This window comes from Capronia coronata (assembly GCF_000585585.1).
Source record: "Capronia coronata CBS 617.96 chromosome Unknown acBCG-supercont1.1, whole genome shotgun sequence".
Classification (NCBI taxonomy): Eukaryota; Fungi; Ascomycota; class Eurotiomycetes; order Chaetothyriales; family Herpotrichiellaceae; genus Capronia; species Capronia coronata.
This window is the reverse complement of record NW_006912893.1, coordinates 1,645,885-1,667,744: the sequence shown is the minus strand read 5'-3', so window position 1 is coordinate 1,667,744 and position 21,860 is coordinate 1,645,885. Positions and strand designations below refer to the sequence as shown.

At 53.0% G+C, this 21,860-nt stretch overlaps 7 protein-coding genes across 7 annotated transcripts; 5 read left to right on the top strand and 2 right to left on the bottom strand.

Annotated features, from left to right (window-relative positions):
• Positions 1-255: 255 nt before the first annotated feature.
• A1O1_00588 (uncharacterized protein) lies at positions 256-1,230 on the top strand (the record flags this gene model as incomplete). Its single annotated transcript, XM_007721505.1, has 1 exon — positions 256-1,230. One exon carries the CDS (start codon positions 256-258, stop codon positions 1,228-1,230), a length of 975 nt encoding a protein of 324 aa, XP_007719695.1.
• Positions 1,231-2,077: 847 nt separating this feature from the next.
• A1O1_00587 (uncharacterized protein) lies at positions 2,078-3,322 on the top strand (the record flags this gene model as incomplete). The annotated part of the gene is made up of 1 exon (XM_007721504.1): positions 2,078-3,322. One exon carries the CDS (start codon positions 2,078-2,080, stop codon positions 3,320-3,322), a length of 1,245 nt encoding a protein of 414 aa, XP_007719694.1.
• A 1,654-nt stretch (positions 3,323-4,976) lies between these two features.
• A1O1_00586 (F-box and WD-40 domain-containing protein CDC4) lies at positions 4,977-7,110 on the top strand (the record flags this gene model as incomplete). The annotated part of the gene is made up of 3 exons (XM_007721503.1): positions 4,977-5,513; positions 5,560-6,897; positions 6,955-7,110. 3 exons carry the CDS (start codon positions 4,977-4,979, stop codon positions 7,108-7,110), a joined length of 2,031 nt encoding a protein of 676 aa, XP_007719693.1.
• Positions 7,111-7,746: 636 nt separating this feature from the next.
• Positions 7,747-8,760, bottom strand: A1O1_00585 (mitochondrial phosphate carrier protein 2; the record flags this gene model as incomplete). Its single annotated transcript, XM_007721502.1, has 3 exons — positions 7,747-7,798; positions 7,885-8,008; positions 8,085-8,760. 3 exons carry the CDS (start codon positions 8,758-8,760, stop codon positions 7,747-7,749), a joined length of 852 nt encoding a protein of 283 aa, XP_007719692.1.
• Positions 8,761-10,155: 1,395 nt separating this feature from the next.
• On the bottom strand, positions 10,156-12,839 carry A1O1_00584 (uncharacterized protein; the record flags this gene model as incomplete). Its single annotated transcript, XM_007721501.1, has 2 exons — positions 10,156-12,277; positions 12,337-12,839. The coding sequence occupies 2 exons, from the start codon at positions 12,837-12,839 to the stop codon at positions 10,156-10,158; spliced, it is 2,625 nt and encodes an 874-aa protein (XP_007719691.1).
• Positions 12,840-14,918: 2,079 nt separating this feature from the next.
• On the top strand, positions 14,919-18,014 carry A1O1_00583 (uncharacterized protein; the record flags this gene model as incomplete). The annotated part of the gene is made up of 5 exons (XM_007721500.1): positions 14,919-15,087; positions 15,135-15,299; positions 15,348-15,477; positions 15,532-15,756; positions 15,809-18,014. 5 exons carry the CDS (start codon positions 14,919-14,921, stop codon positions 18,012-18,014), a joined length of 2,895 nt encoding a protein of 964 aa, XP_007719690.1.
• Positions 18,015-18,803: 789 nt separating this feature from the next.
• On the top strand, positions 18,804-21,416 carry A1O1_00582 (uncharacterized protein; the record flags this gene model as incomplete). The annotated part of the gene is made up of 2 exons (XM_007721499.1): positions 18,804-19,098; positions 19,156-21,416. 2 exons carry the CDS (start codon positions 18,804-18,806, stop codon positions 21,414-21,416), a joined length of 2,556 nt encoding a protein of 851 aa, XP_007719689.1.
• Positions 21,417-21,860: the final 444 nt, after the last annotated feature.

The following is a 21,860-nucleotide window of genomic DNA, read 5'->3' as shown; positions in this document are numbered from 1 at the left end:
GCCAACTCTAGAGGATCGATACTCGGCTGCGAAGGTCGTCCTCCAGATGCCGCCCTCGGCTCAGGTCGAAACTCATCCCAACTTCCTGTCTCCTTCTCACTGCCATTCTGTGTCGTGGAACAGCGGCAAATTCACAATTATGAGTTCCAGTTACTGGGCTCACGATCTGGCAGTATCGTCTGTACGACGTTGCCTGGGCAGCATGTCGTTCCAACTTTCTTGAACATTACCAGACTTGGGTATGCGCGTGGCACAATGCCGGTTTCCTCCCAGGACGCACGAATCGCAGGCTGGGCTTGCGCGGGCCTCTCGTTGCTCATTTTGATCATTCGAGCAACTGCCTCAAGACTTCATTATGGAACACTCGATATTAGTGCTGTCATAGTGATAGCCGCCATCGTGGTTGTGTCGGCTCGGATTGTGGTCAACCAATATGTTCTCAGTTATGGGACGTCGAATGATGCCATCTACGGCAAATCACAATATTTCAACTCTGACGACACAGAGACCCTCAAGAGCGGTAGCATCCTTGCCTTGATTGCAAGGCTACTGATAACCACATTCTACTGGTTGCAAAACTGCCTCCTCCTTCTCTTCTACTCTCGGATCCTCGAAGTTCGAGCGCGATGGACCACCAGGCTCATCCAACTTTGCTGGATAACCATACCTCTAACCTACATCGCAGTGGTGCTGGCCACTTTCCTGGAATGTCATCCTTTCAAGCTATACTGGCAAATACAACCAAGACCTGGCAGTTGTATTCGAGCCTACGATCAACTGCTCACTCAAGGCATTGCAAATATCCTACTCGATCTCATTTTGCTGGCAATCGCCTGGCCGCTTGTCGTCGTACGCCATCGAAGCATCGGCGAAAAGCTACGGGTCGGTGCATTATTTTGCCTGGGGTTTTTCTGCATCATTACGACATGTGTTCGCATTGGATATATTTACGCGGAGCAATCGTACCAGCCTGTCCGAAGCTTTTGGGCTTCGGTCCAAATGGTTGTATCCTGCTTCGTGGCTAATGCACCTACAATATATGGTTGCCTGAAGCTCATCAGACGTAGGAAGTCCCAGAGGGCTGCCCGGCGGGGAAGTCGACCTGAGTTATGGCTCCATCTAAAAATTACAAACGAAACCGTGGCCCCAGCGAACGTTCCTGTGACGACAGACCAACCAGCCAAACCATCTTCATGCTCCGAAAAGGGGTGGTCACAATGGGTACCATGATGGTCCCCTTGAAGCCGATGCGCGAATGGGCCCTGGGATATTGCCCAAGAAGCCTTGATGCCGCTACATCGAAACATGTCGGAAGGGAGAAAGAGAAATAACAAGAACTTTTCCCCCGGTCCTGGGAATTGGCACCATGCGCGACTACGCAAAGCATCATTTCGTTCAGACACAAAATCACGAGCGCAATAGTCCTCCCTCTAGGAGGACGATGTCGCTCCCCCTGCTGTCCCTCGAAATGTCATTCCTACAGAGGATCAATGGAAAGGCTCCGATTAGGACAACGAGCACCTCTATCACAGGGAGCAAGGCACAATGCTGCCATCTGAACATTGCCCTGGCAGGGGCACTGTATAGTGACACAGCGCAGGTATTTGTCCAGTTGTAATAAGATAGGCTCCGTCACTTGAAATAGTGTTGACTACCTCCTCCTACTCGAGGCCATATATATGTCGGTGACTTTGCAAATAGCACATGCAAACACTGATTGATGCATACTACTAGTCAACTGCAATTTGACTCTCGCACGCTGTCCAGCAGTCAGCTCCCAGATGGCACACTATAGCCTTGCTTCCACGTGATGATAATGCACGCGTGGCCCGGACCCTTATCGTACTACTAGTACTACTAGGGGTTATTGGGATAGTTAGCCTGCGCCTTCAGGAGACTTCGACAACTTCAAGTTCAATCATTCAATGTCCACCTCGTTCCGCTGCTCCTATTGCCAGAGGCGCAAATGAATTGAGTATGGCGAGCTGAGTCGCCATGTGCTCCCGACAATCTCTTTCTCTTTCACTTTGATGCAGGGTTGAACTTCGCTCAGAATCGGCCCTACCGCGTCCTAATCATGGACGGACTGTTTACCCTGCTCAGCTTGAGCATTGTCATGGCTGTCGCTTCATTCCTTGCTGGCATCCTCCCTTTGTCACTGTCACTGTCGACCGCGCAATTGCGTCTAATATCTACAATTGGAATGGGCGTGCTGGTTGGCACTTCTCTGGTCGTCATCATTCCGGAAGGGGTAGAGACACTATATAGCGCTTCTGGAGTCGGCCACCCACATAGCCATGCGAAGAGATATGTCATTTCGCGCGAAGCGGACGTACGATGGCCGAATTACTTTACACCAGAAGACCTACATACTGTCGTCGCACGGGCGAATGGGGACAATTCCAACGCTTTCAATGTACCCGGCCCTGTCATCCCCTCAGGCATGGATCCCCCACCGCGAACTCCTACGAAACCTGGGGTGGTTGGCATAATGGACGCGGGGGATGAGAGTGACAAGGCACGGGAGAAGACACCTGTCAAAACGAAAGAAGATCACGACGAATCTGAACACGCGTGGATTGGCGTGGCTTTGCTGGCGGGTTTTATGCTCATGTATTTGATCGACAAGGTGCCGCAATACACCAGACCGTCAAAGCCAAGAACGAGGACTCACCACATTGCCTTGAACAATCTTGGCCGCCGCTTCAACTTAACCACGTCCCTGGACCGAGACGACGAGGCGGACACTTTCTTGGACTCCCCGGAAGGGACACGCCTGCGGAATCGGAGCTTTGCGACCACCATCGGGCTGGTCATTCACGCAGCTGCTGATGGAATCGCCCTGGGAGCCTCGTCCACGGCTACCAATACCGGATTGAGTTTTGTGATTTTCTTTGCTATCATGATCCATAAGGCGCCTGCGGCTTTTGGCCTGACCTCCGTCTTGATCAAGCAAGGACTATCTAAACGAGCGGCCCGGGGCCATCTGGTCCTTTTCAGTCTGGCTGCACCCGCAGGTGCTCTTCTTACCTGGCTACTGGCCCATGTTCTGGGTGGCGGACGCAGTCACAGTGCGGAGAAGACTACGTGGTGGACTGGGATGCTTCTGTTGTTCTCGGCCGGGACATTTCTCTACGTTGCTATGCATTCTATGCAAGACACAGCAAATTCTCACCTGGAGCCCATCAACGGACAGTCCAATGGCTATGTGGATGGACGCGATGTGCAAGCAAATGAGCCTAAAGCCTCTTGGAAGGATCTTGGAGCGGCATGCTTTGGAATGATTTTGCCGTTGTTCCTGCAGGTTGGACATGCACATTGACCCGCCTACAGTCAAGCAACCTATATGCCTGCTTTGGTGGCTTTGGAGACACACGAAGATTTCGAGACCACGCTTGAGCACTGTCGTCCCGTACCCTTGTATTCAGGGCGCCAGGGTCAGGAAATGAGACACGAAAGGTCCTTTCAATGGCAGCGTCGATTCACAGGCCGAGGCCTTATGTCCTTACTGATGGGAAATATCAGAACGATTCGATGAAGGCGTGCCGTGCCATCTTGGAGAGTATGCGACTGAGATCTCGTAAGTGCAAACGAAAGAAGAGATCTTTTGAATAAACATAACGGGCGCACAGTACCCAAATGGAATGCGGCAGTGACCGGCATCTGCTGGACAAGTCAAGGGCTATGGGTAGCTTGTTACCATGGTCGGGCAGTATTTGATGTTCGTACCTGGATCTTATCACGATCTTGAGTAGGACGTCGAGGCTACATAGTGGCCGAAGTGGGCTGCTTGGGTACTGTCCATTCGTGTAAGCTTCTATGTAACGGCTCTATAGACGTACATAGGTACCAGTATCTACCAGGTGGATGTGTAGGTACATACCTAAGGCATGTATCACTGTACTTCCATGGCCATTGACTACCTGCTAAGGTACATTGGGCAACCCAAATGTACCTGAGAGGTTGTGCCAAAGCGAATCGCCCGTGGTCTTGTACATACCTTAGCTTTGCATGAAGGTAATCTCGAGGATGCGGGCTCTAACGGCGCGGTGAAGGGTAAGGAGGGCAAGTTGGGTAGCAACGCACCTGAGGGGTGAACTTGAAGGCTGACAGACAAACAGAGAGTTGGTTCCTAACAAATGAGGATATGCATGATTCCCCTGGCAGACGGCGAGCAGATCCTGGAGCCGGTGCAGGGCGATCCGGAACCTGTGGCTAGTCAGGCTCTCTAGAACTCCTACAGAGTATGGTTTAGGTGCACAGGGTGTCGGTAGGTACATAGATTTAGGCGGATTAGAGATGGTCACTCCCAAAGCCTGCTAGAGTTTGTGGGTGGGGGTTCCCACCAGGCCTCCCCACGAATGACGGGACTCTTTGTCTTTTATCTTCCGTACTCCTACTGTGGTACTGGTACTGTACCCTAGGTAGGTACTAAGGTAGAGTGTATCACCTCCTGCAGTCCATTCCTTCTGCATTTACGAATTCGACTAGTTTCTCCATCCTCTCTCTCCACCACCAACTACCGCCCATCACCATCATCACCACTTCACTGCACGGTGCAGGCAACACAAACTATCGACCAGCGCAAGTGCAAAGGGATATTGTGTCCTAGGTTGCAGATCAAGATTCATTTCTCTCTCATCTGCTGACCAACCCTCGTCCGCTGTCGACCCGAGCCCGCCACCGCCTATCCTTCCCCATCGTCCTGGCAGTCTCTCTCTTCTTGGGGCTAGACCTGTCCCTTCCATGTCACAAGCGCCTCTGCCAACAGACACCTGCAGTCTCGAGGCCCGTTCACTCACCCCCTCTCTGTGACATGGCATCGCTCTAAACAATCACCACTCTCTCCAAGGCGCGCAGGAGTTCGCTCGTTCGTGTTGGAAACAATTTTCTAGTCATCGCCGTTCGCAGTATCCTACAATCCTACCCTTCCTTGCCGAGGGGCGCATCGACCCGACGTCACTGGAGGAAAAGAGATGGACCTCGACGATGACAACCACTCTATGTCTCTGGACAGGCCGCTTTCTCCTAGGCCCTCGAGATCGTTGACAATAGATCCTGATCAGCTGGCCAGCCGCCCTTACAATGCCAGGCCTGCCATCATCGACCAAGAAAACGACTGTCACTTCTCTATACCTCCGGACGCACCACGTTCCTCCAGACCTCGACACAGCGTAGCGCAACCGCGGCCCAAGCGACTGTCGACTTCGACTAAGGCGGGCATGCCTCTGAGCATATTGCCGTCTGCCCCGGCCTCTCCTCCTACACCCGCACCTTCCCCTACGCCGTATCAACGTGCTCCTAGTTGGAATTCGGCAGGCGAAAATGAGGACGCTTTCCTCAGGGATGCCCGGGAACACTTTTGCAACTTGAATGCTGCTGGAAGGGAGAGATACCTGGCCGAGTTGCTGAATATGTGTGATAGTCAGCTTTTGAGCTTTGTTCACCATTTCGTTTCTCCGCGACTGAAGAAAGACCCGTTTGAGCATCTCCCTGACGAACTGTGTCTGAGGGTAGGTTTTGTATCCCATGATGATGATACGAACTGACGCCGTCCAGGTACTCTCGTATATTGATAACCCGCAGAGCCTAGCTCGGGCCTCGCAGGTGTCACACCGGTGGCACAAATTGTTGAATGATGATATGTTATGGAAGATCATGTGTGAACGACATGCGTGGCGCAGGAATTCCGGCGCTTCCAACGACGATGTGGACTCGCTGTATTTGCCGCAAGCCACCCAAGGCCCGTACAGTCATCATAATCGGTCCCCCAAGAGAAGTCTTGATGGCTCGATCGTCGGTCCGTCGAGCAGTGCACCAAACCTAACATTATCGAGACAAGACCATCTGTCGGCGAGCCCTCGATCAAGAAAACGACAGTCTCAGTCACATTATTCACATTTCCGGCATAAATACATGATTGAGGCCGCCTGGAGGAAAGGAGGCGAGAGCATTATCAAGCATATCACACCGGATCAGGGCGTGGTGACAAGTCTGCATTTGACCGACAAGTACATTGTGGTGGCCATGGACAATGCTAAAATCCACGTCTTCAACACTGTCGGCGAGCATCAAAAGACCTTGAAAGGCCATGTGATGGGAGTGTGGGCAATGGTGCCGTGGGACGACATACTCGTCAGCGGCGGTTGTGATCGGGATGTTCGTGTTTGGAACATGGCCACCGGCAAAAGCCTCCATACACTGCGAGGACACACCTCAACCGTGAGATGCCTGAAGATGTCCGATGCCAATACGGCGATCTCAGGGTCCAGAGACACCACCTTGCGGATATGGGATTTGACAACCGGCATGTGCAAAAATGTTCTGGTCGGTCATCAAGCCAGCGTCCGATGCCTTGCCATTCACGGCGACCTGGTTGTCTCTGGCAGTTACGACACAACTGCTCGAATTTGGAGTATTTCCGAGGGCCGATGCCTCCGGACACTGACTGGGCACTTCAGTCAGATATATGCCATCGCATTCGACGGCAATCGGATTGCGACCGGGAGTCTTGACACCAGTGTTCGAATTTGGGACCCCAAGACGGGCATGTGTACCGCAATCTTGCAGGGCCATACTTCTTTGGTCGGACAGCTGCAAATGCGGGGCGATACACTCGTGACCGGTGGCTCTGATGGGTCGGTGCGGGTGTGGTCGTTGCAAACCAATACGCCAATCCACCGCTTGGCTGCACACGATAATAGTGTTACTAGTTTGCAGTTTGACGACCAGCGAATAGTCAGTGGTGGTAGTGACGGTCGAGTGAAGATTTGGAGCGTCGAGACTGGCCAGTTGGTCCGCGAGCTCAGTCAACCCGCCGAGGCTGTTTGGAGAGTGGCATTCGAGGAGGAGAAGGCGGTCATCATGGCGAGTCGGGCCAACAGGACTGTTATGGAGGTACGTTATAGCCCCCAACTCTCTACTACTGCTTTCCGTTGCTAACGAGGGTAACAGGTCTGGTCCTTCTCGCCGCCAGAAGATCCGTGGGAACGAAGGTCGGAAAGCCCCCTGAGCCTACCAGAGCGGATACCCACTGTAGGGGACCAAGACGAGGGGACACTATACGAGAAGAAGGCTGGTGATGCAGATGCTACAATGAGCGACGTATAGCGAGGCGCGTCTAATTGGTGCATATATATCTTTTGGTGCATTTTGTGAAAGCGAGCATAATCAAGAATCGATGATATCCCCAACGAGTACTTGACGCATTGTCCTCAAACTTTGTCCTTTGGAACCAGCCATCCTTATTCCTGTCCTGGCCCCAGTGGCGTTTGTCTACTGATGTTGATTTACCGATATGGCTGAGGAAGGTCTGCTTCTGATCCAAATATAAGTGGTTTAAAGTCATGGATTTCGCGATGCATTTCTATCAGCTTGACTCCGTCGTTCGGTTACCACCCAAAGAAAGACGCAAACATCAAAAGGTCATTTCAAAGGTTATCTATCCTTTTGCCCTGTATCTCGCTATCCCCCTGAAGAGAGGCGCCGCGTTCAACTGGAAGATTCCTGCTCGCTAGACCCAAAACGGTGCGCGGAAATCCGGGGTTAAAATATGTGTTCACTGGCAGCAGCCCTGTTGTAGGTTATCAGACGTCATGCCAATCAGAGAGAGACCATCTCGAGCTTGAATATTGGAGGTTGTTGGCGAAGATGGATTGAAGAGCGGTTCCATTCGCTGGAGCTGGGTGCACCTCTGACTTGCGAACAACCGGCATCCGCTGCTAGGAAAGACGGAACATTGGGTATCTAATGGCCGCCAGTTGTGGGCAATCCGAGCCAGACTTTGAAGGAATCGTAGCTAAAGAGAGTGGTGTCAGCAGCGTTCAAGCTCAACTAGCATTTCTCGACGAGTGTCAAGGGCGGAAAGCAGAGGGAGGGACGTACATGAGCCATTGGAAGGCGGTCAGTGTTCCGATCATGACGATTCTCACGGGAAGCCCATTCCAGAGACCTACGAATCCGATGTTGCTGTAGATGCGGCTCATAGCCTTACCGGCGGATTCGCCAGCTGAAGGAAAATAATGGTTAGTCTCGAATTGTTCCGACAGCCTGTTTGAGACCGGCCAGGGGATGAAAGACTGTACCTTTTCTGTCCGAGTTCAACTTGCTGACCATGACGTCGGCGGGATGACTGACCACGGCGCAGGCGATGCCGGCAATGTAGCCGCCCAAAAAGCTGACGCCAGTCTGCTGCAGTTTGTTGAAGCTTTCCTTCGGCTTTCCAAGCTTCCTGTAGATGTAGTTGACGGTCTCTTCGAACGTGGCGAACTTGCACATGGTGTAGGGAATCTGACGGCCCCAGAGGGGAGCGATACCCTTATACAAGCCTGCAATGCCTTCTTTCTCAACCACCTTGGACCAACCCTCACGCAAAGTCTTCGCGAACGGCGGCAGTGTCGTCTGCATGCGCACCTTGATGGCCTCCATCGGACACAGGAACAAATCGGCGATGAATTCAGCACTCGCGCTGGCGCCGAGGTAGACCAAAGTGCGGTTGGTGTGGGGGAACAGGTTGTCGCCGTACTCGTGCTTGAAGATCTCGTAGAAGCCGTACTTGCCCAGACCTTGGAAGCTGTAGCCGACCAGCGTCGGCGTCCAGCCGAAGAAAACGCCGCGGAAGCCTTCGTTGGCGAAGATGCTGCGCCATGCTTTGAAGTTCGAGGTGTATAAGTTGGGGTCGACTTGACGGCGCGTCTTGACCAGGTCGAGCGGCGTCACAAGTGTGTGGGTTGGGCCGCAAGCAACCACGCCTCCGAGCATGCACGAGGCAAAGTACTTGGTCTGTAATTCTCGTTATTGCGTTAGCTTTGTGCTCTGAGCGGTATATGGCTGTACCAAGTGCGCGGAGCATGAAAGAAGCGGACATCTTTCAAGATAGCCCGCCTCCCGGCATGTTGACCTTTCCGGGGCAACAGCCCGGCCAGTGCATGTGTTATCACTCCAGTGTCCTCCTACGTACCGAATTGGGTTCAATCTTGCCGAATGGGTAGGATTTGAGAGTATCCGCCGTGGGCGGCTTCAAGGCGGATGTCATAGCTGCTGCTGCTGCTGCTGCTGCTTGCGTTGGATAGAAGGAGATGGGAGAGGATGCGGCGGATTATGTAGTAGAGGAAGGATCTTGTACGGGAATCAAGTATCTAAGCTCCCGTCTGTTGCTCAAGCTCGGCGATTGAAGGACGTGCGCCCTGTCGCTTCGTGGATGGAAAGGCTCGGCTGGTGAAGTCGCGAGACCGAAAGCGCAAACGCCAGCAATCAATATATTCAACTTGTCAATGTCCGGCCGAAGAGGAGACTTGGTGAATGGTCACGATGGAGAGGAGATTCGAACGATCAGGAAGCCGTCTACACAGTACAGCACAGAAGAAATATGTCACACGAAGAGGATGGGAGTGGCTGACGCAACAACACAGAGCATCTATACACGAATATATTTAAGCGACGGCCAAAGGGCATCAAGACACTAATATGGTTGTTTGGAAATATGGCTCAACCTGCAGCCATAGCTGCCGTACGAGCCGGCATATTGATTGTCATTTGGGACAGTGACAGTACTATGAGATAGATATCAACGTGTCGCAGCTCAGGGGTCGGTGGAGATGAAAGAGCTGGCGGCATGCTATGATGAGCGAGATGGCTTCCCAGTGTCCAGATCCCAGGTTCAAGCTGGCAGCTTCCTTCCATCCGCAGCCGGAAATCCCGCTGGCGCAGGCGGGCCCCTGACATCATCAGCATCATTGTGGTGCAAGTACAGCTGAGGCTGAGGCTTTACTACTGGTAGTTGCCGTGTCATCGTCGAATCCATTGAAGCTTGATTCTCGGCAAATATACACTTGGCCAGATTGCACCTAGCGCTCTGCTAGATACTCGTAGTGCTCAGATAACACTAAAACGGAGGCGCGAGTCTTTAAGGTACATTGCTGATTCAGCCAGTTGATCTCCCTCGCTCAGCCTATCAGCTGCTTCCTGTTTGCATTCCCTTTCCAGGGTCTCTGTCCCGGGAGTAGCCATCAAGCGAAGCCACAGCGACCACTTACTTGCTGTGAGATATCCATCACCCTACCTATCTCAACGTCTGGGGAGCGTCAAACAGACTGGCGTTACTCCCTGGGGGAAAGAGTTGGTCCCACTCCGACTGTATTCACTGTGATCAGCTATTCATGTCTCGACAGCACAAGGAGCGGCCAGCGGCCAGCGATCTGAACTTACCCAGTCAATGTCTAACATGATGGAATCGCCTCGAGGGTTGGGCGGCGGAAACTGGGGTACATTGACCTCGTCACTCGGAAACCCGGATCCGAACCCGTAAGGGCTGCCACCTGCTGGCATGGATGTGGTTGTTTTTGTTCGGGGCCCTGAAGAAGGGGCCGACGACGCCTTGCTTGGATCCAGTACTGTGCGCCAGCTGGTTTGATCATTCATGATCAATGGTGGCCACGATTCGTTGGTGCCAGAGTCGCTCGGGCTATTAAAGTCAAACTGGTGAGCCGACGAAGTCTGGGGTTGCTGCTGCTGGCTTCGTTGCGGCAAGATGGGTTCTGACGCGCCGGCATCGAGTCCAGGCCTGCGCTGGCTGACATAGAATGTGGCAGGGGTATCAAAACTCCACGATTGCTCGGCAGCGTCCCCCACGTTTGCTGGTTTCTGGTCAGCCACAGTCGAGGAGACAAATTCTGGAGCGCGTTCGGTAGTCATAGCATCGCCTGTGCTGCCAACAGCCTCGGTCGGCCTGCTGGATGTGTCCAACCCAACTTTCATGCTGACAGGGACGCGTGTCCGGCGGAGATCCTTGTACACCGCGGTTCGATCTCGGATCGCCGAGATGATGCTCCTCGATTTCATGGTACGCGAGAGCGACGGATCAGGTTCAAAAACGAATTCAAGGATGTTCCAGATTCGTTCCGCCTCTCGTAGTGTGGGTTCTTCGTGAACGACCGTCAACAGCAGGAATGCCATGTGCCATTGCTGATAGGCCCCATTGAACCATCTCCAGCGTTGAATGTCAGAAATCCGCTCAAGAGCAATGGCATTTTCCGTTGCCTGAACTCCGCTGTGGATCGTGAGGTGACGAAGTCTCTCCGGCACTCGATTGCTGGGATTGTTGAGATAGCGATGTAAGACCATGACATACATCCGCTGGATCAGTAAAATCATCACCAGTCGTGCATATTTCTGCAAGGGAATCTCCACGTTCAGAATGGGCGTGTATTTGGCCACCATGGCTCTGCGAAATGACTCGATTTTGCCCAGGACATGTGTCAAGGATGCCTTCTTCCTTTCGATCCGAACTCGATCGAACCAGATGATCCGTTGCATCTCAATGCATTCAAAGCGAATCCGTGACATGGTCATATCCGTCCACTGGGCATTGGTTTCCTGAGGCCTCGCTGAGAGCAGATCGGCATCGTTGATGTTGAGGGGGAACTTGGCATCGTAATCCTCTCGTTTGATCCCGGGACGGGGCCCCTGGCCCTCACAAGTTCGAAAGTCCAACCAACAAAGCTCAAACCATACGATGCGACGGACATGACAATCGATCGGAGACATGCCGTAGACATCCTCGGGGTCGCGATGAAGACCCATACACTCAGCCAAGCGAACCGCCATACCCACCAGCACCGAATGGGCACGCGAAACCTGATCCCGACACATGGGGATCAGGTATACAACCAGAGCCTGTAACGTTTCGAATTTCGTCGCCCGGAGGAATTGAGCTTTGCTCAAGGCGACCTCCGTCCCTGTCTGGAAGTTGCCTAAAATGACTGGTTTGGGTCTGGCAAAGATCAAGCTGACCTCTTCGTCAGCCATGCTCGCCACTGCTGCAAACAGAATCGAGAGCACAAGGGCTTGTTGCCAAGCCGGAGGCTCGAGCCCGGCGAGGACAGATGTCCAGAAGTTGTCATAATGGAGCTGGAAACTCGGCCAGTGTACTACGCGAGCAATGAAGTGGACGTTTTCATGGTATGTGCGCACAAGGTTGTCAGCCGCGCCCTTTGACGGCAGGAAGTTGATAAGGGATCTCTTGCTCCCGACGTCGCCGAATAGAAACCCAGAACCTGGTGCAATATACGTCGGGCCTGGAGCCAAAAAGTCTAAGTCGTGGTCGGGCAGTTTCGGTAGGGATGTCCGTCTGTCCAAGGGGTTGCTGGAATCGGTGCTCGGGGTCGAAAGCGTTTGGCTCAACTGTCTCGTGTCAGTGGTCGGCGCATCGAGAAAGAAGCATGCAAGTACCTCCTCGTGGATCCTGGGGCGGAAGAAGCCTCCCAGACGTTCGTTTAACCTGATCATATTAGCTCCATATCAAGTAATGCAATCTAAGGCTGTGCAATCATTGTTCACCTCATTCTCCCAATCTTGACGCCCAGGTCCAGCACGTCATCATTAGCATCGTCTTCATATGAAGCATCCATTACTGCCATAGGTGTTGGCTCTAGACCTATCTCATCTTCAGGTATGGCAGCATCATTGTCGGAACTGCTTGTTCCGCCCCCGGGCAACTCGGTGGATGTCCTTCTTGGTTGCGAAGCAGAACTAGCGGTGCTGCGTCCTTCTTTCCGCACAATGTCTTGCTCAAGGACCCTTTCAAGCGAACCCATCTTCTCCTTGATTTCATTGAGACGTTGCTGGGAAACCGAGTCCAACGCTGGAGCAAGGAACAGGCAATCGCGAGAAGACTTGCTGCAGTTAGTACATGGATGGAGCTTGTCACACTTGAGTTTGCGACGGCGACACTCTAGGCAGGAAGTGATCATGCGGTTTCTTCGCCGCACCCGGCTTTGATGGGCAGATTTGCCTTGGTCCTCTTTGGCGACATTGTTCTCGGGAGACGGTGGAGTGTTCATGATGATGAATGCAGCGGCTGATCGTCAATGACATATATCTGACACCAGTAAAGCAAGGGCAGCAGCCTCGCCGCGTTCAGGTCTGGTCTGGTACCGGGGATTGGGGAAACAGACTCCTCGCAGTGCTTCAAGATGTGGCTAGGTGAGATTTGATAGGATGGCCGACTCGGGATGATGTCAAATCCAGTAACTCATGATCAGAACGAGCCCGACTGAGACGACGACAGAGAAGTGTGGTCTGGGTGCTCCCTTGAAATTGTATGTGAAGCCAGAAGCTGAACAGTCAGTCAGTCAGTCACTTTCACTTTCTGCCTAATTGGTAAAGCACGTGCACGCCGTTTTAATAGCAGGGGTAGGGGCCTCAGAAGGGCCTCACTGATCAGCCTCAAAAGCTTCCAGAGGTGCCTTGGGCACGAGACACGGCGATTGCATCTGTTGAATAAATATGAGATTCAATTACTTACTTCGTCTTCTAGCTGCGGTATCATGCTGGCCGTCCTCACTCAATTGCCATGAGATGGGCCAATCTTCACTCCCTGTCCCTTCTCTTCATGGACTCCTTTCTCGTCCAGCCTTACTGCCCGAAGGAAATCATCTTACTACTGCACATACACCCTGTTGACCTAGGTCGTCCGATGATCGACTCATTTCTGCAGGTTCCAATGCCACGGCGTGTGCAAAGGTAAAGAGCTGTCGAGAGTATGACACGTTGAAGCTGAGTCAGCCGCAATCTTGATGACTACAGCGGGTGGCAGACCATCGTGTTATCACAAGCTCTATTACAAACATGCCTGGACCCCGTTAATTGTCTAGTTCGATGAGGTTTCCAATCGAGTGGGACGCGTCGTTCAGTCCTCGTGGATTGCGCGTGTATCTCGAACATAGCTTCTCGATACCGCTGAAACATCCGACATCTTCCATTTAAACAAATCGCGTCTATCATCGCCGTCAATACCATGACTCTACCCTGGCGTCAGAGTCACTGCTCGGCAGATGGTGGCCGTCCAACGTTCCTGGGAAGCTATACTCTTGTCATTTCAACGATCAAGCCGGCGTCGACCTATACATGCATGATAAGGAAGACGATACAGAAGAAAGAATACGACTATCACGTGTGCGAGGGAGAGCTGCCCCCGAAGAGGATCCAATGTGCCCTAGATGGGTCACTAAATACAGACTACGTACAGAACAGGTACCATCACCGCCATATGATTGCACTAATCTAGCTAGGTCAGCGGCGTCATCCTGTCTCCCTTGTCAACCCCTGTCAGTTCCTGTCAACTATGGGAACCAAGCCCATCCATCGCCATAGCGACATGTCAGTCGTTGGCCCCTGCACGTTCGAGCCAGCAATGCCTTCGTCAGGGTATCATGCAACATAAAAATTACCACCATCTTCGTGTCTTCTATCTCAATGCCAATGGTCAGCAGAGGTTCAACCCATTTGCGCACCTATTGCGATCATGGTCGCCGCGTTCTTATGACCGCAGCTCATGATAGACTTTCCCTGCAGCTTGAAGACGGGGAATTTTCAAGCCTCTTGCAAACCGAGCGGCCATCAAACGTTTTCTTCAATCTCGGGTCTCCATCCCCATCCGTGCGCAGCGACTTGTTTTGCCCGTCTGTTACGTCTCCCAGGTTGCCGCGTAAGCGGCGTGAAAGCAAGGACTTACCAACGCCGGTGCTCATCGCCACACACGTACTCACTTCTCAGTCGCTCCAATGAGTGCTCAGAACCCAGCGCCGGAGCAAGTGCTTGGAACACAAGGTAGTCTTTGCATCCCTCAGGCCAGACCGGCTTGCCGTTGCCGCCTTAGAGTTCAGCCTCGTTCTGGACCCAAGTTGAACATGCAAGATTCACGATGCGGACGTCTATCCGATGCTCCTCTCTGTCCACTCGAGACGAGGACTGTGCACCTACTCAATGATCGTCGCCGTGTTTACTCAGGTGCTCGTCGCCATCTATTACTTCGTCTGCCGGTGTTCGTTCTCACTTATGCCAAAGTCATCTTCTACTCTTACTTTGATACTGAAACAACCTCGACGATTCAGCGGCGCCAAATCGCCGCCTTCTTTGCCATGAAGTCTTTACCTCTTTTCTTGCCAATTTGGCTGTTAGCCTTACACCCCCAGCTCTCATTTGCCTACTGGCGCATGGCCTGCAGTGTCTCTCAAACTGCTAGGGCCGATCCCATTCTGAATCCTGGTGGAGTATCTGGACATGGCCACAAGTTCGCCGGCGGAAGCAGTCAGTTGCATGCTTGAGGAGAGTTGACCGGTGGCTGACAATCAAAGATGTGAACGAAAATTCCGACCACGCTTCTCTTCTGACTTCGACTTGTTCCTCTTGCGAGGTTCAGAAGGATACCTCGGCCTACTGGACTCCACAGTTGTATTTCGCTCATGCCAATGGTAGTTTTGAGGAAGTGCCTAACTACGGAATGACCGTGTACTACGTTGGTATGTATTTCGCAAAGTTTGTCGGTGATGCTGCTGAACATGAGCCAGGACGTGGTGGAAATGCAACCAATACAGTTCCCTTCCCAACCGATTTCAGAATGATCACTGGAGACACGCGACTACGGTCATACGATACCTCGACCTTGACATACATGAACACACGGCCTGTAGCCGACAGGTGGGTTGCTTCTCGCATTTGATTAGTAAAGTGACTGTTACTGACGATTTGTAGGGTAAGTTTCCGCTGCATTAACGAAGCTAACAATATTCCAGAAACGCACTACATCGACCAGACCGACTGTGTCAATGGCCTCAGAGCTCAGGTCAACTTCCAATCCTGTTGGGATGGTGTCAACAATTACCTCGATAACTCGGCCCACGTTGCTTACCTGTCCAACATTGACTCCGGCGAATGCCCTCCCACACATCCTGTTTCGATCCCAGGTCTCTTCTTCGAGTTAGTGTTCCGGCAGCATCAGTCTCCAATTCCCTTGTCTCACATCTTGCAGGGTTCTGTACATGACAAACTCGGTTGATCAATCAGCTGGTGGTGAATTCGTCTTTTCCAACGGTGATCCTACCGGGTTCGGTTTCCACGGCGACTTTATGAACGGTTGGGATATGGACGTGCAAACGGACGCAGTCGAAAACTGTCTTTATACCGACAACGATGGTGTCGTCACGGCATGCCCCTACTTGACCCCGAGTGACGATGTCAACTTCCCGCGCACTTGTCCCGAACAGCCGTCGTTGTTTGACGAGCCGATCCATGGGATGATCGACGCTTTACCAGGGTGCAATCCTATAACCCCTGGCCCTGCTCTGGCCCCGCAAGTGGTATGCCCACTCAACTCGCACTCGCCTAATGGTGCAGGTACGTCTTCGGCTTCGGTTGCGGCGTCAACTGGTCTGAGCTCCTCCATTCTTGACTCAACCACTTCGGCAACGTCGACTAGCGAAACGGCTTCGAGTGCTATTGCCAGCCTCAGCACGCCTGCAACCTCTTTGACCTTGTCCACCACCACTCCTGCCGCCTTGACGATCTCAATAAGTCCGACCTCCAGCTCCTCTCAGATATCCACTTCATCATCATATGGAGTGTCAAGTACATTGTCCACCTCCGAGTTGATTCCTACTTCAACTTCCGGCCCAATAGATGCTTCAAGCTCCGACGTTTTACCTACTTCGGCCACCAGCCTGGCACCGGCTCTGAGCTCGGCCCCGTTATCTACTTCAGTATCCGACCCATTGGTCACTTCGACCTCCGACCTAATACCTACCTCAAGCGCTCTCGGGGATCCGAGTGCGACAGGTATATCCGGCGATCCCTTCTGGCTCACTGGGCTACGTTCAGGATGGTCATGGCGGACGCCGGGTGGTGTCTTCGTGCAGGTTTCATCGACGGATTCTAGCGCAACTGCAGCAAGCAGCAGTTCAGACCCTGGAAGTATTCTCTCGACTCCATCAGACTCACTGCAGACAACGTCTGTAACCGCTGGAGCTATTGGAGTGAGCAGCACCGGATCAGAGGTCTCGAGCATGATCACTCCCGGGCTGACGTCCAGCCTGTCGCCACAAAGCGAAGTGACAACAACCGTCACAATCACAGATTTTGTTACCCTTACCGTGACGGTTGGCAGCAGTGCTCCAGCTACGCCAGGAAACTTTGTGGCAGTCACCAGTAACACACTGACGCCCTCAGTAGCTGTTGCGCCGGGAGAAAATCAGGCCACAACATCGGTGCAGCTCGGAACAACAGTCACACCTTTGAGCAGTGCGCTATCCATCCCAGCTAGCGCAGTCACTTTGAGTCCTGGCAGCAGCGGTGACGGCGTATCGAATATCGTTACGGTTATAACGGCAACAACCATAATTCCTGGCAGCACGATCGTGGAATCCGGAACGACAATCTCGGTGGAACAAAGCACTGCTACGCAACCTGTGAGTGTTTTGAGCAGTGCCGGCAACTTCTACACGATCACGGGCAGCACAACCACCACATTCTTGTCCTTCGATGCATCCAGTACAGTAGCGCCAAGCGCGGTCACACAGGCTGGAAGCACCTTCAGCGTCGCTGGCACTTTCTACACAATCACAGGCAGCACATACACAACGTTCGTCTCGATTGGAGGCTCAGACACCGGGCTTGCCGGAGGTCAGGGTACCCAACCAACCAGCGTACCCACCCCGGATGGTACCATGTACACCATCACGGAGAGCACATATACCACCTTCTTCTCGGCCGAGGACTCGAGCTCTTCCACCGAGGGGACATCAACGACGACGATAATTTCCACCACAACCCTCTACACAACAGTGCTTCCCACCAGCACTCGCACCTTAAGCGCGGCGTTCTCGCAATCAACGGCTGCGGGAAATACTACCCTCACGACAGTTACGAGTGCACCAGCTGGCGAGTTCTTCGCTAGTGGCAGCAGCAGCAGCACCTTTGCCTCGTCGAGCGTGAGTGCCGAGAGTGTACCCTCTTGCTCAAACTTGTCCGGAACTTCGGGCGAAGGATGCCCACCTTCGTCCATTACCTCATCTGTCCCTGTTTCGGACGATGGCGTGGCGACTGCCTTCGTGACAGTGATCGAGCCCATTACAGATGAGGTTACTTCAACCGTCGACACTACCCTTACACTTTCCTCGGCAACTGCTGACACGACATTCTTCACAATCCGGGGAAGAAAGGTACGCTTCACTGGGAGGTAAAAGATGCTGACTCTAGCAGCAGGGGAGGATTAATTTTGATACATTTACAATTGCTCAGCGACAGAGTCAGCTGGTCTGCACTAATTTACAGGGATTTATTCGCCAGAACAGAACGGATATGCGAATCAGTATATTACTGCCAACATACAACGATACCCATGGCGAATATTTGGAATGGCATCAGAGGCATAGGAGGAATGGAGCTACTTCTGCGTATCGAACGATCCGCCAAGAATGCTTATACTGGAAAAGCATGGTAATTGGGGTGATCGAGACGAGAAGATAGGTTTCTTAGATAAGGGAATAAATACTTGGGTGGGATTTGTATATCGATATAGGTGATGTTCAATGACAATACCTATGGAAAGAGATTTTTGAGGCGTCCGCTATGGCTACCTTAGGTAGTCTTTCTTCAGAGGAGGCACAATTCTTTGCAGATTGATATAGTACAAGGCTGACGAGGCTGGATCGGCAAGATCGTGCCACCAAGGCTGAGCCAATAACGTCGAGCCTGTTTGTCCGTGCCAAGGCTGATCTCAATTAGTCCTAGTGCAGACCTGGGAAGCCATGCACTGCAACTCGCAATGCTCGTCCTCGTTGGCCGCGGAACCTCAAGAAACTTGAAGTTCGAGCTTAAGTTCGCTATTGCAACTGAACCTGCGTGATTAGAAAGCGCAGCTTGCCAGATTTGTGGCTGGAAGCCCCCAGATTCACCGGTATCAACAAATCGAGGAACAGCTTTCGTAGGCTGCGCGCCCTACGACCGCCCGTTTCGATCGTCCCAATGCTATGAATCAAGGCTTCAGTGCAGCAAGCTGCGTCTCCCACCAGGGGCCTCGGTTTGTATGGATATCAGATGCCCTCCTCGCCGATACCTTCAACCGATTCTGTCACCACAAACGCTATGGTAGCAGCGTTCCAGGACCGTTGGAAGCTCAACGTCGAGCCACGAAGCGAAAGAACACAAGCCTTGCGCGCTACGGCCAAGGAGGCGGACCCAGGTCTATTGATCCATCACTCGTGCTTGGAAGTACTTCCCAGATAAATTGGTGGCAGCCGCCTGCGCCTGCGGAAGCGGAAGCAAGTATGCCGGCACAACAGATTTCATGACTGCATGTTCTCAGCTAATACATAATCACAGGCGGGTCTCGCCTTCTGCCATCTTGGCTGTTCTCCGAGTCCACTCAAGTTGCAAAAAATGCGCAAAACAGCAATCTCACTTCGGCGGAAGCAAGCGACAGGAAAACAGCTTTGCAGACGCGGCAAGGATATGTGGAAGAAGCACAGTTGGGGCAATGTCGAAGCCTGGCCGAAATACGTATCTGGTTGAAAGACCAAGGACTCAATATCCGGGACAACGTCAGAATCGGCGAAAGAATATCTCAGTATCTTCTGACGGGGGACTTTGACGGGTCCGAGATTGCCGCGTACCTATGTGATCCGGCTTTCCATCCACCCGGGACTTCGTTTCATCGACAGATGCTTCCGACTCTACTGGCTCAGTCATGGGATTTTCGGTCCTGGCATGCTATCCGCCGCTCGTACTGCAAAGCTGCCGAACTGGGCCTCCTGGGTGTTGCGGATCTGCGAGCCGTCATTGCTCGAGTAGCGGATGCAGGGCCCATGACCCTGGTGAAAGACAACGGTGAACTGCAGATTGTCAAATCCATTGAGAGAGAACATTTCATCCACGACATGTTGACATCTCTGGCTCATTCTAGGGTCCTTACACTGGTTGATCTAGGTCACGATTTTCTTTCGCATCTGCTGAGGAAGGTGGGAACCGCCAGACGGCTCACAGCTACCTCGCAGCGGATCATGTGGGACCTCTTGCCCTGGGCCTCCGCACGCGATGCTCCTCTGATCAGCCGGCTCATTATGATGCATCTCCGGACCCGATGTCGTGATGACCCCAGCGAGGAAGTTGGACAGAAGTTGGCGGAGCGTCTGTCGAGAGTTGATCTGAGAGTCCTGCAGCTGGCTCTCGTGCAGAGCACACACGAGTTGGTCCGTGTCGCACAGGAGGATCCAAAGTCGACTTACGTTTACCTTTTCTATCACTGGACCGGAACTCTAGCGTGTTTGGGGTCGAGAAGAAACGGTCTGTCCCTGACGAAGGATGTCTGGACTTCATTTTCAACTACCGCAAGCACTCTGAGTGCCGAGCAACGCTTGTTGGTGTTTGCCTGGACCTCACTCTGTCTGGGAAAGCGTCGACGGACGTCCCACGTCCTCTCAGAGAGAATGGAATTCCTCGAGTCCTTCGACCAGACGATTCAATCTATACTGGAACTGGCGGATGACGGGCTTCTGCACCGTGCCATCCTCACCCTTGGCAGCTTGCCCCTCCCCAACCAAACCATACCCATGCAGAATCTGTCCAGACTCGATGCCCGAGATCGCCTTCCAATCGTGCCGGAACCAGGATCGGCGCCCGCGTTAGACGGCTTACAACGCCAGAGCTTCTCGCTCTTTCTCGATGACGACCTTTACGAAGATGCCCGCCTCAACCATAGTGATGTGCTCAGCGAATTGGCCGAGTCACTGAACCATGATCTGCCTCTGTTCAAGACGTTGTCTCGGAGGATGATCCAGAAGAATCCACTATCATTCGAGATAATCTCGAGAATACTAGAAAACAATCTCCCATTCAAGCTGGCACTCTCTCAAGCGTTTCCGCAACAGCTACGGGCTGTGCAACGGCAGCTGCAACCCCCCCTAGATGAGGTCCTCACCCAGGTCACCAGCTCGTCTTCGAGGGTCGGCGGCAAATTCGACGCCCAAAATAATCTTCAGAAGGCCCTGGTCAACATGCCTCATCCAGAAGAAGCTCTCGACTTCCTCAACAATCTTGCAGTCTGGTTTGCGACTTCGCCGGTCACGAGCCCTCGAGCCTCGCTACGGCGGGTCTACTGGTGCTACACCTTTCTTCATCGCTATGGCGGACCAATACAACCCACCGTGACGCGAGCGCTGTGGCACGTCGCCGTGACCCGCTACGGAGAGTCGGGCACTTCGAGGACGCTTTTAAGGTGGGTTCTGTGGCAAGTCAAACAGACCGAGGGAGAGAGCGTGGCACGGACCTTGCTCTGGAGCCAATCTCTCCGAGAGCGGTGGCAACAACACTTGGAAGACCTGGGGAGGGTCGACTTAGGGGAGGAGAAACAGCTCCTGGCAGAGTTTGCGTCCGGCGAAGACGCCGACCGCTCGCCAGATACGCCATGTGTTCCCGCCCATCTCGAGACTCTGCGGAAGATTCGTTTCGCCAGGACCGAGCCGGAAGAGCGCATCTTTTTCTTCGAAAAGACAAGAAGAAGAGCGGACTGGGAGAGGTTCCAGGCTAAGCGTGCCATGGCCTCGAAGAGGAGCTCGGACGTCGATGAACGTGCCTTGGCCCGCTGATCGACTTGCGACTGGTAGGAGTCTGGCATTTCCTATCCGATTGCACCATCGCTCTTGAGAACGCGGCAAGGCTGCTGTGGCTTCCGGCAACTGGATCGATACAAGATTTCTGGCACCGCGAACTGCAACTATATCGCCACGAAAGCCAAAGCCAGAGCCATGCCCATCTAAAGCCAGGTGACGATACCACAGCAAGATCGCGCTTCGTGGCAAGCGGAGCAAGCTGCTTTTGCAATGCTACACATTGGTTGTACACGTCGGCCTTTTGGCTCATGGAGCCAGATACTAAGAAAAATCAAGGCTAGAAGGCAGCAGCCTGCCCTCAAGGTATCTGCGTCTCGTCTCTCTGAGAAACCGTAGGCAGTGGGCGTTGCTATGAGGAGGATCTACATCTCCAAATGTCATGACATAGATATGATCCCCATTGCCGTTGATCAGTAATGG